This window comes from Cololabis saira, chromosome 12, assembly GCF_033807715.1.
Source record: "Cololabis saira isolate AMF1-May2022 chromosome 12, fColSai1.1, whole genome shotgun sequence".
In the NCBI taxonomy this organism is placed as follows: Eukaryota; Metazoa; Chordata; class Actinopteri; order Beloniformes; family Belonidae; genus Cololabis; species Cololabis saira.
In genome coordinates, this window is record NC_084598.1 from 10534694 (window position 1) to 10553350 (window position 18657).

General features: G+C 40.6%; 1 protein-coding gene across 3 annotated transcripts in view; it reads left to right on the forward strand.

Annotated features, from left to right (window-relative positions):
- Positions 1-8855, forward strand: part of grm4 (glutamate receptor, metabotropic 4) — a 250271-nt gene extending 241416 nt beyond the window's left edge. For 2 of the 3 annotated variants that reach the window (XM_061735446.1, XM_061735449.1), the window contains 2 exons: positions 1642-1888; positions 6159-8855. In XM_061735446.1, coding sequence (XP_061591430.1) covers positions 1642-1888; positions 6159-6208 — 297 coding nt within the window. In that variant the 3' untranslated portion in view covers positions 6209-8855. Of the gene's footprint in view, positions 1-1641; positions 1889-2694; positions 2741-6158 lie in introns of those variants that run through there. The other variant, XM_061735448.1, reaches the window with a different exon arrangement.
- The last annotated feature ends 9802 nt before the right edge of the window (positions 8856-18657 follow it).

Genomic DNA, 18657 nt, shown 5'->3' on the forward strand with positions numbered 1-18657 from the left:
TTTTTTTTCTTCTGAACCAACATTGCCTTTGGGGGCTTAATTTCTGTATAGCTTCTCTACAAGTTTGTTTGTTGCATCATTTTCTGAATGAAAGTTTGTTATATTCATTTCATTTCTTTTTCCCCCTTTGAACTGATGCAGACTGAGACAACTGGATCTACCTTATCTGTCAGTCCAGTAGCAGTGTTGTCTTCTTCCACAGCCACGCCTGGTTATAATGTATGCAACATTTTGCATTTTATGTTTGGAAAGGTTTGTAGATGTCCCTGGAGAGTTGTCTGCCTGAAGGCGGCATTAAAATACCACTGAACCTGCCTGATATTTTCAGATGATACTCATGTGTAGCTCACACATAACTTTCACCCAAGAATGGCCAGTCTTTCTTTTTGGGGAGCGTTGCCACAGGAGCTTCAGTTGATTGTTAAAAAAAAAAAGAAAGAAAGAAAGAAATGAAAGCATGCCACTACTGGAGCAGTTGGCAATTGAAGTAGTGATCATGTAGTACTGAACTCAGTACTGTGATTACTGTCAGTCACAAATATAAATAACAAATGCTATTAACTGTATGTTATGAAACCTCATTTACACCTGCTAACATGTGGTTTCAAGATACCATTTTACTGTTCCTATTTCAAAATACATTGTAATTTGTGATGTCTGCAAAAGCAATGTCAAGCAAAACCCATACCGTTCTCAGAAGCTATTCCCACTTCTGCTTCCACTTTACAGCAATCATCTGATGTCAAGTCAAATCTTTCTCCACCTTTTTCAACTAGCGCTTCTGAAAGTATTGGGGAAAATGGAAAATAATCACTGTTAATTAAGTAATTTAATGCTTTTGATCATATGTATTGTTGACTTGTGAAATGACTAATTCTGAAGAAAGCATTTTTTTTTTCATTTGGTGTCTTTGGTTTTGTCCATTTTTCATCAGATATGCATTTACATATCTGCTGTAGTCAGATATAATTGACACATTTCATTTGAATTATATCTACAAAGACACATCATATCTTCTACACCATTTAAAGATGTACAATATTGAGTATGAGTTCTGGGATGTCTGTCACAAAAAAAAAAAAAAAAAATCCACAACATTTCCTATGTTTATATGAGTTTCATCATCTTTTTTCTACCTCTACTTGTTGCCTTTAGCTATATATCTGTTACCCAGCTCTGAGGTGCAGCCGTCAGGGGCTTCAGATGATTTGTGTTTTGCAAAACATCAGGGTAAAAACAGCTATACACAGCCAGAGACTTCTATCGTGGGTGCTTTGCTATTATTTGTATCTCAAAAATCTACAAAAAACAGCGATGATGGGACCGTATGTGCTCTACATGTCTTGTGTGGCAATTATGTGTATGTGCTGTACAAAATGCAACTTTTTCCAGATAAGAAAGGAGTTTACATAAAAACATCCTAAACTATGGTGCAAATACTACTCTAGTAATATAAGTCTGTACTGCATGAACATTTGGGACAAATATCCCGTGTTCTGATGCTCAACAGTGCAGGATGACGGAAATCTAATCATCAGTATTGTGTGCTCAGGTCAACCTCTGAAACCGAGACGCTACGTTGAATCCCTGCAGCCTCTACAGATAATCATCATTTGTATGTATGTCTGTTCCTCAACACAGATGTACATTCAGACCACAACCCTGACCATCTCCGTCAGCCTCAGTGCATCGGTCTCTCTTGGAATGCTCTACATGCCCAAGGTCTACGTGGTCCTCTTCCATCCGGAGCAGAACGTATCCAAGCGCAAGCGCAGCCTGAAGGCTGTGGTCACTGCAGCCACCATGTCCAACAAGTTCAACCCCAAAGGGGGCCTCCGGCCAAATGGAGAGGCCAAGTCTGAGCTCTGTGAAAGCCTGGAAACACAAGGTTGGTCTTACGTCTGTTCTTTAATAAAGAAAATGATATGGAAAAACTTTAATCAACATGCTAAAACATGTTCTGCTCTGTTTGTCCTTCAGCTCTTCAATACAGTACACATGGACAGAAATTATTCTTGGATTTTAGTACCAGCTACAGCTACATAGTATAGCCAGAATACATTGGCTGCTTTTTGAGTTTGAGCCATGGCGAAATTCATACACAACCGTATAAATGAGAACTAATAGGATGGTAATTTCAGCCTGTAACAAGCACAAGACTGATTTTTTCCAAGTTTTCAATTGCTGATGGATTCTTTTGATAACTGCAATGCCAAGCTAATACGGTTTTCACTTTATTACTTTTAAGAGATGTAAAGATATCGTAACATAATACAAACAACAACAATATAATTATATCCTCACCATCAGACGGTGTGACAGGACGCCAAAATGATGCTGATTTTCAAAAGGATTAGAGCCAGTCGGAGCTCACTGCTGGAAAAGAAAATATTCCATTCACGTAGATAATCTAAATGCGTTACAGTGTGTGGATGGAGGCTTAAATTCCACTTCTCAGTTGAATATGTTCTGATGACTGAAGGTTCTGATTTTATCCTCCGTCAAGATGACTCATTTATAGTGCTGTTTATTAGGAGTACAGAGCCGGTAGCCACATTTGCATGCATGCCTTTTTTATGTCTCCGAATGGAGTCGTTCCATCTCATCCAGTTATGGAGTCCATTTATTGGTGTTTATTCTCGCGTCTGGTTTGAACTGTGAATCTAACGACTGCTCTTTGTGCTTATGTGTCAGACTGTGTTGAGAGAGGAGAGCCTTGTGAGGGACTTTAGACTTTCAGGTAACCAGATTAGATAATGGTTTTGCCCCTTTTATTTCCTGTGACCGTGTCTTGTTTTGTTTTTTTTTTCTTTTTAATTCTTCTCCTGTTTACCACCTGCACAGCCCCTGTGCCTGCTGATACAATGCACTAAGCACCGTGACTGCCTCTGGCTGAAATGCAGCACCCTGAATGACAGAAAGCAGTGATCCCACACTCACATGTCCACCTTTTACAGACACACATTAACAGGGATAGACAATGTGTGTGTGGCGCTTAAAAAACGGCCCATCAGCATGTAAAGCCTGTTAATGTGGGAAGATGACACCACTCTGCCTGAGTGAAGGAGACAAGCGATGGCTATGTGTTCCCTGTAATTTGTTTCCCTGTTGACAAAAGGAGGGATATGAGGTAATGGGACAACAACAACAATAAGAGGGAACAGGAGAAGACGGATGGGTCTGCCAGCTCCAATTCTTTCTGGACCATCTATTCTTTATCTTGGCCTCGCAGCACATAAATATTCAAATAAGGTTCATTTATCAATGCTTCTCTTGGAAGAGCTGAGTTGGATGAAATGGTGTGGATAGCACCGTTATTCTCATATCCAACATGGGTCTGATGAATACACTGAAGCATTTACCATTAAACATCTCATCCAAGGCACTTTTGCCCTGACTCTGGCTTTTAGCTGTCTCCTGATTGGATTCATCGCCTCTGACATATTCAATCAGCCAGGGCTGCTGTGGGCAGATTGGCAGATTGCTAGTGTGATTACCACCACCGAGCATGCTCACTGAGGACTGTTTTTCTTTCAACATGACACATGCACTGACACGTGCACACAAATGTGGGCAGATTAGCATGACAGCACACATATGCACCGGTACGGTATGAACAAAAGATGTCATTTCAATAAACAACGTCGGGCTTGTTATGGTCACTGCGGTTTGGCCTCCAGTCATCCGTCTTACCGATGTTTGTTTCATTCTCAGCTGACTCACAATTCCCTAAACCATGAAAAGAAAAAATTAACGAGAGAGAGTCATTAATGTCAGCGTTTTCCAAGCCAGGTCACATCGATAATATTTCACAACGAAACCATATTATCGTTGAAAATGCTAATACACTGACTGCTGCATGCTTTGCTTGGTATCCAGACATCCCTCAGGTCTTTGCATGCAAGACAAATTGAATTGCTACCACGGGATTTCATATTACTGTCATGAACAGCCTGGTGCATTTCCTTTTAATGTACTTTGGATACGATAGCAGAGAGAAAAATGATTTTTTTTAAGACTTTGTGGCTCTAGTGGCCTTTATTTTAAAAATAATCAGATGGGAAACGGGTAGAGAGAGAGTGTTAGCATCTGACTAACTGCACTGTTAAATTTAATATGGATTAACTGATTGTTGCCAATTACTTTATCATATACTATAACAATCAATGATTCACTATAAACAGTCCAGAAATCTGGTTATGGGTCTTTTTCTCTTTTTTTGGATTGTTTTGTTTTGAGAGCCCTGTGCAATTTGGGCAGCAGGAAAGAGTAAATGTGACTTCCCAGAAATACACCTCTAAATACTGTTAAAATAACACAAGCTAACAGTATCTCTGAAGCCAACTGGGCCTTTTCATGCCTAATTCTATTTCCAAACAGCTTACAGAGCTGCAGGACTGTGGCCACTTTGGATCAATGAGTGAAGTTCTGATTGATATGGAACTGCACATATCAAAAATACATCCAGCTCCTTTACCCGCTGCTATCCCGCCTCTGAATCAAGACGGGCTGAGACAGAATTCCTTTCCTCTGGCGATAACCAGTGGAGCCGCCTGTGAGAGTAAGCAGCGCTGACTGACTGACCCACTCTCGCGGTGCAAATCCTTGGAGTTGGCAGCTGTTCCCACAGCAGCTCTCCCTGACCGCTAATGTCCCGTACCAAACTCTGGCCCACTGCTATTTAACAGGGATGGTTTCTTTTTTTTTTTAAGTAATTTAAAATTGGAGGTCTTCAAACGTGTCCATGCTGTGATCAAAGTACTACACAGTACTCATAATAGCATTGTCAGAAAATGAAAACTGAATGATAAACAAGCAAACACCAGGATAACAAGTGTAAATACACCAACATTTTAGCATCAGTCTTGCATCCCGTTTCTTCTTGTAGCTCTCCCCCAAGAGTGAGCCGGTCCAAGGTTTTCTGTTCCTCACTTTGTCTGACCCGGTCACCGCTGGTTTCACACCGAGTACGATGACCTGGCTTCCTTCTAGCTAACAGCTGGATAGCAGAGGTGTTACTGTTACGCAATAAATGTTTTGGCAAGAGTGATCGGGGTTTGAGTTAAAGGGGACTTATTATGAAAAACACAATACATTCTTTCTAACATATATAAAGTGGTCTCCCCTCAGCCTGCCAACTCAGAGAAGGAGGAAAGCAACCAAATTCTGCAGTGTCTGTACAGCCGCCCGGATGATCCATCCAGTCTGATGTGGATCTACAAGCCGTTCAGATTCTGCTCCCTTTCGTTACGTAACGACGGAGCGATTTACATCGGTTGGCCTCCGATGCGTGAAACCACACCCACAACTAACTCCACCGGCTGGAGCTTCCGCCATTTTTCCGTAGTGGTGTATCGCGTCATTCAGGCAGCCAATCAGCACAGAGCCTCATTATCATAGCCCCTCCCACTCAGAATCCTGCATAGATAATGAGGTTAGAGAGTGGGATGATAAAGACATGGCTCAGAGGCTGAATTTCTCATTTATTTAGCAAAAACAATCAAAAGCTTGTTTTTAAGACATTCAAGGCCTGTTTAAAATAGGTATTAGATGTCATATAGGTCCCCTTTAAGCTACATAGTGCAATTCCTGGGCACTGAGTAACTGTGGATGTGGTATTAATGGGTGGATGTTTTCACCCCAATAACAATCAATTAAACATCAGAAAGTTTTTAAACTGTAATTTTTGATGAAATTTCAATTTCGTTTTTTTATTGACTTTAGTTGTTTGTTTTTTTTGTTGTTTTTTTATGTTGCGGATTTCTTAAAACTTTACAAACATTACATTTAGCTGCTGTTTACCTGACTGGCTGGACAGAATTGGCCTTCAAGGGATCAATAACGTTTTCTGATTCTGCACACTTCAGTATAACAGTTTTCTGACTGCAAGTTATATCTTTTACACTTTTCCGCCTCTCAACAGGCTTAAAATATCCCGTTTTAATGCAGCGGAGCGGTAGGAGATATTAGGGTGAAAACCATTTCCTATTAACACCCTGGTATCATGATTAGCACCACTTGTGCCTGGTAATACGTTCATCCATAATTAAAGCTTGGAATACCTATGGAGTTTTAGAGATTATTCTTCCATGCTTGTTAGAAGCTCAACCAATTCATTTTCACCCATTTTCTTCTTTCTCCTACATCTTCACCTACAGTGCTGGCCTCGAAGCAGACGTACATAAGCTACAGCAACCATGCCATCTAGGACAGATGTGGATCGTGGGAGAAGAGCATGGCCTGCTGCAGGAAGAGTCACCGGTTTTTGGGGAGCATGTTGGGAAAATACTGAAAGACTTTCAAGGTGCAACAAGAGGGGACTGGGGTGGAAAAGAGGGAATTTGTCACTCCAAAAGGATGTGGTACTTTTTTGTGAAAGGACTGTTTGCCAGATTTATGAGAATTAGATTGCATGGGAGGTTAAGCAGATGTAAGCGAGCTTGGACAGGTAATTTTCCTCTTTCCACCCTTTCTGAGACACAAGTGAGCTTTGATCTGTGACGTTTCAGATGCGAGCTCTGTAGACCACCTGGACCTCTCAGTATGTTTCTCTTCTGAAGTGTATAGCACATATTTTCAGTTGTTTCAGAAGCTGATTTGTTCGTCTTATTTTAAGAAGAAAACAGGGAAGAAGTGTTTTGGTTTTGTGAAAGGAACGTAATTATATTTGGTTACAGGTATCAGTGGATTTGAAAACTGCAGTACTCTTCAAACTGTACATGCCTTACTACAGTACACTCAGTATTCTTACATGGATTAAACATATGTGAAACGTGAAAATAAAGCAGTGGGCCACCCCAGTTGTTTTATAAATGTTTCATATTAATGATGATGATGATGATGATGATGACGATATCATCTTGGCAAAGCTAGTGTACAGTCCCAGAGCATGTTTATGGGAACATCACGTGTACTGTGCTGTGTTGTCAACGTCTATGGAATGCAGCATCTGTCATGGTTGTCATTCACGGTGACGAAATCATGTGGGACCATTACCCACTGGGTAACCTGCCCCTGGAAAAAAAAAAGTAATCATACTCAAAAGGAGCCAAATGTATAACAGATCGTCATGAAATGGCTGTATGGTTTACATCAAACTCCATAGATGCCAACAAAAATGGTTTTATATTTGCAACATCCTAGACTTATTGGCCCTTATTTATCAAGCACTTGCTGAAGCGTTTAACTTTTGCTACATATTATTATTATTATTTCACAGCAAGAGTTTAAGATGGGACCAGGTCATTGTTTAAAAAGTATTTTTAATGAATATTTTTTTCTTTTTATGTTTGTTCCTGTGTTAAAAATGCATTTCAGAATTTTGGCTTCATCGTATCTCAGTGAAGAGTAATTCAGTGGAGACGGTGTGTTCTGTCCCCACATGCAGAACAACCCTGGCATATGAGTATGTTTGTGCCTGACAAATTATTGTGAAATCCAGATGGCGCGTGATAGATGGGACATTCAGAGTTCATATATATTCATGCGTTATTTGTCAATGTGGATATCGCTCCTTTATAAGATGATTTATAAGATGAACATAAGATGAATATTTGTTTAACTAAGACATTTATTTCCCATTATTGATTAAAAAAGCCATTTCTATAGATGTACCATAGGAAGGTTACTGTCTTAAACATATTTATTAAAATATAAGGGAATGGTGGCATTTTTTTACTTCGTAGCATAGGAAAATATGGATTTGATAATTTCTGTGTTATTTTGTTCTTTACTTTGAAGTCTGGTACATAAAAAATAGTCCAATTGGTATTTTTACCACAGCTCTGATGTGTGTACAGCGTCATGTGACCAAATCATCACTCTCAGCCATATTGTCACGTTGTAAACCGTAAGCAATAAATTGGACAAAAGAAACTAAAATTACTTTTCACAGAGCCGTGGCTACGTTGTGGTTGAAACAAAAATTCTCAGTGTGCGTATTATCGTCTTGTTCGTTGTTTTTCAACCTTGTGCAAGCTACTGTATATTAGCATCCGGAGGTTCACAACGATGTCTGTAACGACCTGGTTGGTTAAAGGAAAAGCGTTCAAATATTTAGGGTCACAAATGAAAACCATAGAAATAGCAAAACAAAACAGAGACAAATTGTATGTTTCTAATGTGATGGCAAATTGTGTAAAAGGTCTCGCACCCGACCAAAACTTAAAAACAATACGCTGACACTGCTGTTTGTTATGATTATAATAGAAAAGAAAATATGTGTGGCCTTACCTATTTTTAACGACAAAAATGTCACTCAAGTTATAAAGACTGCCCCTATTCCAGGGAGTTTAAATGAAGGTCACAACACAAATTAAACACAACTCTATTACTATCTTACAACCCAAACATTCTGACCAATCATCAAGGTTACAACTAGTCCATTTGAACATATGACTAATAACACAAACAGTGGCGAGCTGCTCACGCTGAGCTATAGCTGCCGGAGCAACACAGGCTGCACTTTCCTGCAGTAGCAGCAGGTGCAGGTCATTCCCTGGTCTGATTGGTGAACACGGGGGGGCAGCCGTCCAATCAGCCAGGCTAAAATATGGGATGAACGGCCAAAGCCGGAGGACCTGCGAATCATGATTAGTATACTTAAAAATACACTCTAAATGATCAGTTCCACAGACAGGGACAAGAAAAGGCAACACCACCAGGCGATGCTACAGATGTGGCAGCTACACGGGCTTATATCAAATATGCCTTCTTTTCCGATAGATTAACAGATTTTGGCTTGGATGGTCCATAGCAAATTATGTCAGTGTTGGTTGTTCGATGTTTTTTATTTGTTGTAATAAGAAACTAAGCAATACGGGCACACACACACAGCTTTCGCCACATATCTGAGTAGGACATACGGCAGCCAGGCTGCCTTATACGTCTCAAATAGTTTGACTGCACTTCCTTTGCATCGATGCTGACTTACTCTAACATTACTGATCAACCTTTTTTTTAAGGATCTTCAGCAAAACTTTACTCATCAAGGTTTTAGATGTAGAATGTGAACATTGATTGAGTTAAGTTGAGTCTTAGGTTGAAGTACATAGGTATTGGTATCTTTGAAGGGGACATAAACCCTTTATTCAAATCTGACACGGTTTCCTAATGTTCTAATGAAATATCTGTGGCATGTTTTTAATAAAGGACGGAACAAATGTTTGCATTTCAAACACATCCTTTCAGCTTTATTTGTAGGAGCAGTTTTGAGGTGGTGGACCTTAGTATTTTGAACTCCACTCTACCGACTTTTGTATGGTTCTTTACAAATTGGTGTTACAGTTGTGTTTCCCAATTCACATGTACATCAAATACAGCAAGATGTGAAGGTGGTGCAGTCAAAGACAAACAAGTCGGAAACTTTGATCCGAGTCTGTGATGTCACAGTACTCCTCTCCGACTGACATACTGTATTTTCAGAACAAGGATATGTTCGGACACTCAAACATAAGCTTTCAAGCACAATAGTAATAATTATGTCCTCTAGAAAAGGGTGCGACTGCAACGGACGAATATCTTGATCCACTCTCTGTATTTCTGCATTCATTTCAGTTTGTTTTTTTTTTATATTTTTGCCTCTCAGTCAAAAAATGTATCAATGCAGTTTTAAATGTATTGAGTTGATCATCTCTGCTCCAAATCTATAGTTAATTATTTCCAAATTATTTCTGGAGAAATGATATTTTCATATCAAACATAGATCTGAATATGTACTTGATAAATAAGGGCCAGTGCCTTCACTCTGTGCCTCATACCCACCGAAAAACTCCTTTTGTTTTTTTTCGTTTTTTGAACACATTACCTTTCAGCTGTTCTATGCTCAAACTTAATTCAGAATTGACAGTGCATAATTTATAATTCAGTGTGTAAACCCCATTTTTGTCTTCTGTCGCTTTAGTATCCGTCATGACAAGTGACTTCTGGAATTAGCCTCATTAAATGTTATCCTCAGCAATGCAAAAATCTGTATGTTGCATGTTAGAACCCATAACGATTTATGTGAAAAAATTGAGTGAAAGGCATAATGCCCAGAAGGAAAACTACTGCAGAAGATTATGAAAGACTAAAACTTTCAATCAATTATTCTCTAAGCTTCAACAAGTCTAAGGTGTTGCTGCAAATGTTTTCTCATCATTTGATCAAGTATTGTTTGTGGGATTGTTTGTGTTTGTGAATATGATAATCTACCCCTACCCCCTTTTTTGTCACAAACCCTTTTATTTTTCTAAAACACTGTGTGTGTTACAAAATAGAATATGTAAGTGGTGACTGAAATTACATGGCAAGATAATGTATGTTATTAAAATGGATTGATCATGTCTGCTTTCTGTACTGAATTATTTAAAAATGAGAAAGATTAATAAAAAAAAGTTACAGTGCCTGGATATTTATGAATTATTGATAGGAAAAAAAATTAAAATGTGTGGAGCATGTTAATTTTTATACAAGATGTTTCTAATAAAAGACTGTTTTGCTAAGATAGTGTTTGCTGCTTCTTCATGCATGTTGCATTAGAAATGTAAAATGCCTCAACTTTGCCTGAAAGCCTGTAAGCCCTGTTGAATTTTGGATATTTCTGCATAAATATGGCTTAAAGCATCAACGCAGTCAAAAAGTCCTAAACGCTGACAATGAGAACCTAACCTGCGGGGCCTTTTCTTCTAACTAAAAAAAGGGACTACATTTTGTGATACATCCATGCAAGGACTTTGATTTGGCTCTTTTCATGGAAACAAATGGCAGCCATCAGGTGGTCAGTATTGTTGCCTCACAGCTAGAGTGTCACCAGCCCAATCCCTAGCTGGGTAGTTCATGCCTGGAAACCACATGTTCTTGTTGGGCTTCTTTGTTGAGTTGTCCAGGCACTGATGATCATGATAGGTGGGGTGTTTCCAGTACCCAGCAATTTAGACTGCTTTGTTCCACCAGTTACAGCACATGCTTGCTGCAGTAAGACAGAGCAAAAGCACAATGCTACCACCCTGTCGGGTGGCTTAAAGTATTTATGATGGCATACACAGTTTTTTTTTTCCTTCTCTAAACATCAAACTCTTTATTGAAATAAATGACTAAAGGATTGTCTCTACAATTTTTCGAAGGACTTCTGGCTTGTTCATTTGATTGTAAACCAAACGGAACAACATTCTTTCTGGACAGCCATTGCTTTCTCTTTGCGGCCTGCTGTGTTCTCCCGATGGTGCTGACAGAGACCTGAGTCCTGATTGCCCCTGTTACACCCCTGTTACACCCGTATTACACCCCTGTTACACCCGTATTACACCCCTGTTACACCCGTATTACACCCCTGTTACACCCCTATTACACCCCTGTTACACCCCTGTTACACCCGTATTACACCCGTGTTACACCCTGTTACACCCGTATTACACCCGTGTTACACCCCTGTTACACCCGTATTACACCCCTGTTACACCCGTATTACACCCCTGTTACACCCGTATTACACCCCTGTTACAACCCTGTCACACCCCTGTAAAGGGGAATAATGAAGAACAGACACAAGACACGATGTTACTATTGTCACATTGTGATGGAACTTTTCTTTTTTTTTCTAATATGGACCTGAAATATAAAATGTACTGAGCAATTGCAAAATAACAAACCAAAGAAATGGGTGGCATGAAAAGTCAAAAAGGCATGAAGGGTTAAAACTTTTCACCCTAACTATTTCTGAGTTAATTTATTTTTAGGGCCCGAGCACCTTCAGTGCGAAGGCCCTATTGTATCTGTAGGAATTTTTCTTTCTTTCTTCTGACGAAAGGAGGGCCTTTTTGCCCCCCTAAACGTGCCCAAAAAGTCACCAAATTTTGCATGCAAGTCAGGCCTGGCGAAAAATTTGATATTTAATGGTTTACATTAATGGGCGTGGCAAAATGGCTCAACAGCGCCCCCCGGAAAACTTTGTGCCTCAAGCCCCACAATACGGTTTGACGTACATGCACGAATATCGCTACACACCTGTATCAGTACACAACTTAAAGAAAAGTCTCTTGGCGACATGGCCGAAACCGAACAGGATGTCGGCCATTTTGAATTAATCGTGTCACTTTGGCGCAATTTATGCCATTCCTTCGGCAGTTAATACGGCCCGAACCGTAACGTGCACCCAGGTGTGTTATACATCAAAATGTGCGTCTCCATCCTGCGACAACACGCATTACTTTTCTCTTTCAAAAGCGTTACCGTGGCGACGCTAGACGCCAAAAAGCACGCCCACCCTTCATCTGGTTGGTTCAGACAGAAAAAACTTTGCGCCTCAAGCCCTATAATACGGTTTGACGTACATGAACGAAAATCGGTACACACCTGTATCATGTCGCAACTTAAAGAAAAGTCTCTTGGCGCCATGGCCGAACCCGAACAGGAAGTCGGCCATTTTGAACATTCTGAATTAATCGCGTAATTTTGGAGCAATATGAGTCATTCCTTCGAGAATTAATACGGCCCGAACCGTAACGTGCACCCAGGAGTGTTATACATCAAAATGTGCGTCTCCATCCTGCGACTACGCGCATTACTTTTCTCTTTCAAAAGTGTTACCGTGGCGACACTAGAAGCCAAAAAGCGCGCCCCCCTTCATCTGATTGGTCCATATTTGATAGTTCCCCAAAAGCCACCAAATTTTGCATGCAAGGCAGGCCTGGCGATAAATTTGATATTTCATGGTTTGTATTAATGGGCGTGGCAAAATGGCTCAACAGCGCCCCCCGGAAAACTTTGTGCCTCAAGCCCCACAATACGGTTTGACGTACATGCACGAAAATCGGTACACACCTGTATCATGTCACAACTTAAAGAAAAGTCTCTTGGCGCCATGGCCAAAACCGAACAGGAAGTCGGCCATTTTGAATGAATTGTGTAATTTTGGTGCAATTTATGCCATTATTTCGGCAATTAATACGGCCCGAACCGTATCGTGAACCCAGATGTGTTATACATCAAAATGTGCGTCTCCATCCTGCGACTACCCGCATTACTTTTCTCTTTCAAAAGTGTTACCGTGGCGACGCTAGACGCCAAAAAGCGTGCCCCCCCTTCATCTGATTGGTCCATATTTGATAGTTCTCCAAAAGTCACCAAATTTTGCATGCAAGGCAGGCCTGGCGATAAATTTGATATTTCATGGTTTGCATTAATGGGCGTGGCCTAACGGCTCAACAGCGCCCCCTAGAATACTTTTCTCTGGCATAACTTTTGAAAGGTTTGACATAAAGAGTCGTGGGTGGTGTCATGGGACTCGGTATTGAGTCCTTGACCATAATTGGTGAAAATTAGCCCCGCCCCTTCTTCTGATTGGTTGTCCCGATTTTCTGCTATAACTTTTGAATGGTTTGACATAGAGAGTCGTGGGTGGTATCATCAGATTCTGTATGGAGTCCTTGACCTTCATTGGCCTGAATTAGCCCCGCCCCTTCTTCTGATTGGTTGTCCCTTTTTTCTGCTATATCTTTTGAATGGTTTGACATAGGAAGTCGTGGGTGGTGTCATTTCTGATATGCTTATGGGGGCGGTGGCCGTGAGTGCGAGGGCCCGTTCATCGCTGCTTGCAGCTTTAATTTTGACTTGAATTTTTCTTGATTATGTAGTTGCAGATCTCTAAGTACAGTATAGCCTACAGTCATGGCCTTTGAGGCACAAATATGTTTACACGTTTTCTACAGACTTTCTGTTTGCACTTTTGTTATTGCACTAAACATTTTCACTATTAAAGAATGGATGTTCTGCTTTCTTTTTATTGTTTTATATTCATTTATACAATTTAGAGTTAAGCAGGACAGGTTTCTGTTTAAGAAAGATACTTATTTTATTCAGTTACTTTTGTTATTTTGTATTAAAGTGAATTGCTGGATAATAATGTGCTTTCCATGTGTTCATGGCATTCAAAAATATGCATCTTATTCAATTCAGGTTCGAGTAAAAAAAAAATCGTTTCACTCACAAAAAAAAGGGGCTAAAAAAATTCACCACGCCAGGAAGGGTGAAGGCAATCGGGTTGGCCGGTGTTCTGCCCATCCTTGCTACCTACCGACAAATGCTACTTTGTGGTTCTGCGCATGCAGACAGTCGATTTTCTATTTCATGCACGATGTAAAATTGATAATATGGGATGTTGAGTATTTGATCCTTCAAAATACACTACCCATGACATGAATTGCTTTACACTTTGGGAACATTATACGATAAAGAGAAAAAATAAACACAATTCTATCGCTTTATTTGATATTCATTCAGTCATTCGCCTTTATTTAACCAGGCAGGTCATTAATAACACATTCTTATTAACAATAACGGCCTGGCAAGAGACAAGGACCACTTGGAAAAGGAAGTGGGCTAGGGAGTAAAACACAGTAAAATTGTAGCTCTACAAAGGTAGAAAATCATCATCAGGGAGCATTTTTTTGGCAAAGCAGCAGAAATTGGCAGAACACCGGTGTTGTTTTATTCCCTAAACCACTTCCTTTTTCATGCCAGACTGTCATTGTATAATAAGAATGTTCTTAATGACCTGCCTGGTTAAATAAAGGCCAATGGCTGAATGAATATCGAATAAAGCGATAAAATGTTTTTTTTCCTTTTGATTACATAATGTTCACAAAGTGTAATAAGATTCATGTCATGGGTATTGTATTTTGAAGGATCAAATACTCAACATCCCATATTATCCATTTAACATGGTGCAAGAAATGAATCAAACTTTGAAAATCTACTGTGCGCGTGCGCAGAACCACAAAGTAGCATTTCTCTGCAGGGAGCAAGGATTGGCAGAACACCGGCCCTGCTGATGAGGTGTGATCTGCGCATGCGCACATGAGTGGTACAGCGGAGGTAAATTAATAAAAGTGTGTGACTGAAAAGCAGACAAAGCATCCAGAAGCGCTGCAGGCTGCGTCACGTGGTCCTGCCGACCTGCACGAGCGCAGCGTGATGGACACCCGTCTACCGCGAGGACGATGGTAGGGAACAAACACAAACATTTTATTCTTTAAGCCAGAAAAGCACAGTAAGAAGTAAGAGTTCAGTCTAAAAAGCACATTACTGGCCTTACTTTATGACACTGTTGCACTTTTATTTACTTATTTGTTTACATGCCTGCTGGGTATTTTAAGTTGAGCTGCTGTTTTTTATTTAATTTAAATGTATGTTTAAATTTGCACAATTTTTACTAGTTAATAGTTGCACTATTATTACTTGATTTTTCAAGCTTCCTCAAAGAGAACTACTCTGTTTAAGTGCTAAATGATAAAATAAGGTGCATTTGTTCTTTTTTTTTTATAAGTATCGGATCGGGACTCAGCAGATCAAAATCAAATGACTCGGAATCGGATCGGGGCCAAAAAAACATGATTGGGACATCCCTAATATTTACATACATTGTGTAAGCAGATCACAATGATTTATCATAAAACACACCTTCTCCAAGCAGGGGTGTCACTAGACTTAAGACTGTACTGGGGCACAGCTGGGGCACAGCTGGGGCACAGAGAATTCATGCGAGTGCGCGAAGCGCACGAGCAAAACAATTTTTAGCGCTTATTTATAATAAAAAAGCTGAAATGGTGCTTTAAATCAGTGTTTCCCAACCCTGGTCCTCGAGGCACCCCTCGTGTGTCCTGCATGTTTTAGATGTTTCCCTGCTTCAGCACACCGTGATACAAGTGGCTGTCATCAACAGAAGTGTCAAGACCTTGATGACAAGCTAATTAGGACCATTAATTAGAACCAGGTGTGATGATGTAAGGAAACATGTAAAACATGCAGGACAGGGTTGGAGACCCCTGCTGAATACAATCATGTATTGTCCTAGTGGCGTTTCAACTTTATTCAGAGGCTGTACATCTCTAACATTGTAGTGCATTATCAATTTGTCTACCTGTTACTGGGAAATCAGACCTCTTGGTCTTTCTGGGAACTTTTTTGATTGTTAAGGACTCGCAGATATTTTCTCCCACTGGGCGGATGCTTTAATTCCACATGACGTTTCAAATTTGAAGTTGACGAGGCAGACGTTCAGACTTGTTTTCTCAGCGCAGGTGGACATAATCTTCACAGAAAGGTTAGTTTCCTACCGTCAGACTCTTTGGGAGACGATGTGTAAAATTCCCGCAGATAATGATAAGCGGATCATCATCTGACGGCTCGCTGACGCTGCGTCTGCAACGTCTCTCTTCACCTGTCAAGGCTGATTTATGGTTCCGCGTTAAATCGACGGCGAAGACTACAGCGTAAGGTACGCGCCGAAGCGAACTGTACGGTCTGCACGCCGCGTACCTTACGCCGTAGGTTCTGTGTTGGTGTAACGCGGAACCATAAATCAGCCTTCATTCGTTAAGACTGCACCGGGCTCGTCGAGCATTTTAAATATGCGCGCCGCCCGCTGGTGAAATGAGAAGGATTATTGAACGCGTTCATGCACAACACTGGTGTATGCTATATGTTAAATATGAGTTAAAACTCCACTAAAAATTATTTTTTTACTGGTGAAATTTTTACTGGGGCACTGCAGATCCATGCTGGGGCACGTGCCCCAGTAAAATCTGTCTGGCGACGCCGATGTCTCCAAGTGCGTCACCTTGCACACCAACAGTACAGTGGCAGCAGTACCTGCTCCACGTGGTGCAGCTAACAAGAAAACTATGGTGAATGAAACTTAAAGGAGCCGTCTGTAAGAAATGGCCAAAACTGGTACTGCAGTCACTTTCAAAATATTGTTGAGCGGCGTGTACCCTCCCCCTCCTCCCCCCGACCAGAGGTTGCCAGGTAGGCTGCAGAATGCAGCAGGAACGTAGGCTGCCATGGCTGCGATAATTAGAGCCGAGCTGGCAACCCGGATGTCGAAACAATACTGACTTGGTGATTGGGAGATAGGTGGAGGGTGGAGCTTCAGAAACAATACTGACTTGGTGTTTGGGAGATAGGTGGAGGGTGGAGCTTCAGAAACAATACTGACTTGGTGATTGGGAGATAGGTGGAGGGTGGAGCTTCAGAAACAATACTGACTTGGTGATTGGGAGATAGGTGGAGGGTGGAGCTTCAGAAACAATACTGACTTGGTGATTGGGAGATAGGTGGAGGGTGGAGCTTCAGAAACAATACTGACTTGGTGATTGGGAGATAGGTGGAGGGTGGAGCTTCAGAAACAATACTGACTTGGTGATTGGGAGATAGGTGGAGGGTGGAGCTTCAGAAACAATACTGACTTGGTGATTGGGAGATAGGTGGAGGGTGGAGCTTCAGACCAAAACAAAAAATGACAACATAAACATCAGTTGAGGGCTGCAACTCCTCTTTTTAAACTGGAATATCCTGGCTTGAGTGCTGTTGTCAGTGACATAAGTATTTGAAATGAACATGATTTTTAAATGTCTGTTGACATATCGGGGTCATTTTATGATTCGTTTTATTATTGCTCTTACATACAGCTCCTTTAAGTGGAGCTGCACTTGCTCAAGCCGATACAGTTACTTGTAGACATGTTCTCCATCATCCTGCTAATTTCTTAAACCACTGAGAACATATATAAAAACATCAAATGTTTCAGTTAGCAAATGTTTTACCTGTAAAAGGGAATAATGAAGGACAAACAAGACACGATGTTACTACCGTCACGTCCAGTGTTGTCGTGGACGAGCAGGAGCAACAGGTTTCCCCTAATGTCAGGCATAATCAGAGACACAATTAACAGGAAAAACTCCCAAAACAAAACTTTTAAAGAGAACACTATGAAAACATTATACAATAAAAAATAAATAAATACATCAGCAAAATGACATTCAAATACTGGCATTTTAACATGTCATTGTTTTAATGCATCATTAAATTACTTTTTCACTCCGGAGTCGATCATAGATCACTTGACGAGTAATTCACAGTGCATGAAATCTGAGGTTTTCATCTATAAAGAAATTAATTAAGTATCGTTCTTTCCCTTTTAGGTACTATTATAGATGAAAGCAAATACCTTTTTTCTTTTTTACCAAAAAGTATTACAATGTTCTTCTTTGTGTGTGGACAGTAACCATTTTATAACCGTTACACCTGCAGCAGCAAAGGAGCAGTGTTTTTCTCTGCACACCTCAGACTTCTGATAAAATTCAGAGTCAGTCAAATCCCCAGAAATATTCAAATGCCTCTGCTGTCGTCGGCTGTGTTCAATCGCAGACAGGTACGTGGGGGTTCAGACTAGACTGGCGATGCAACACTGATGCTATCTACAAAAAGGGACAGATCAGACTTGACTTCTTGAGGCATCTTTTTGACTGCAGTGTGTACAGCAAGATGCTGTATATCTTGTCTCAGTCTGCGGTGGGTATTGCAGTCTATCTGTAGGCATCTGTCGGGGTAGCTGCATTAGAGCCAGTCACTGGAAGAAACCAAACAAACTGATAAAGAAGGCTTGCACTGTGCTGTGGAATTGGCCTGGAACCCCTGAATAGGACTGTTCAAAGAGAAAAGCTGGGAGAATTTGCAAAGCAACGTACAGCTCTGCACATCGTCTACTACACAACACAGTAATTAAACAGTTCAGTCTTCAGCTCCACCACTCTTAAAGGTCATATCTGCACACTGCAAAAGCATTATATGATCTCTGTAATAGGATCATTTCCATATACCTGCAGGGACTGATTGAAATAC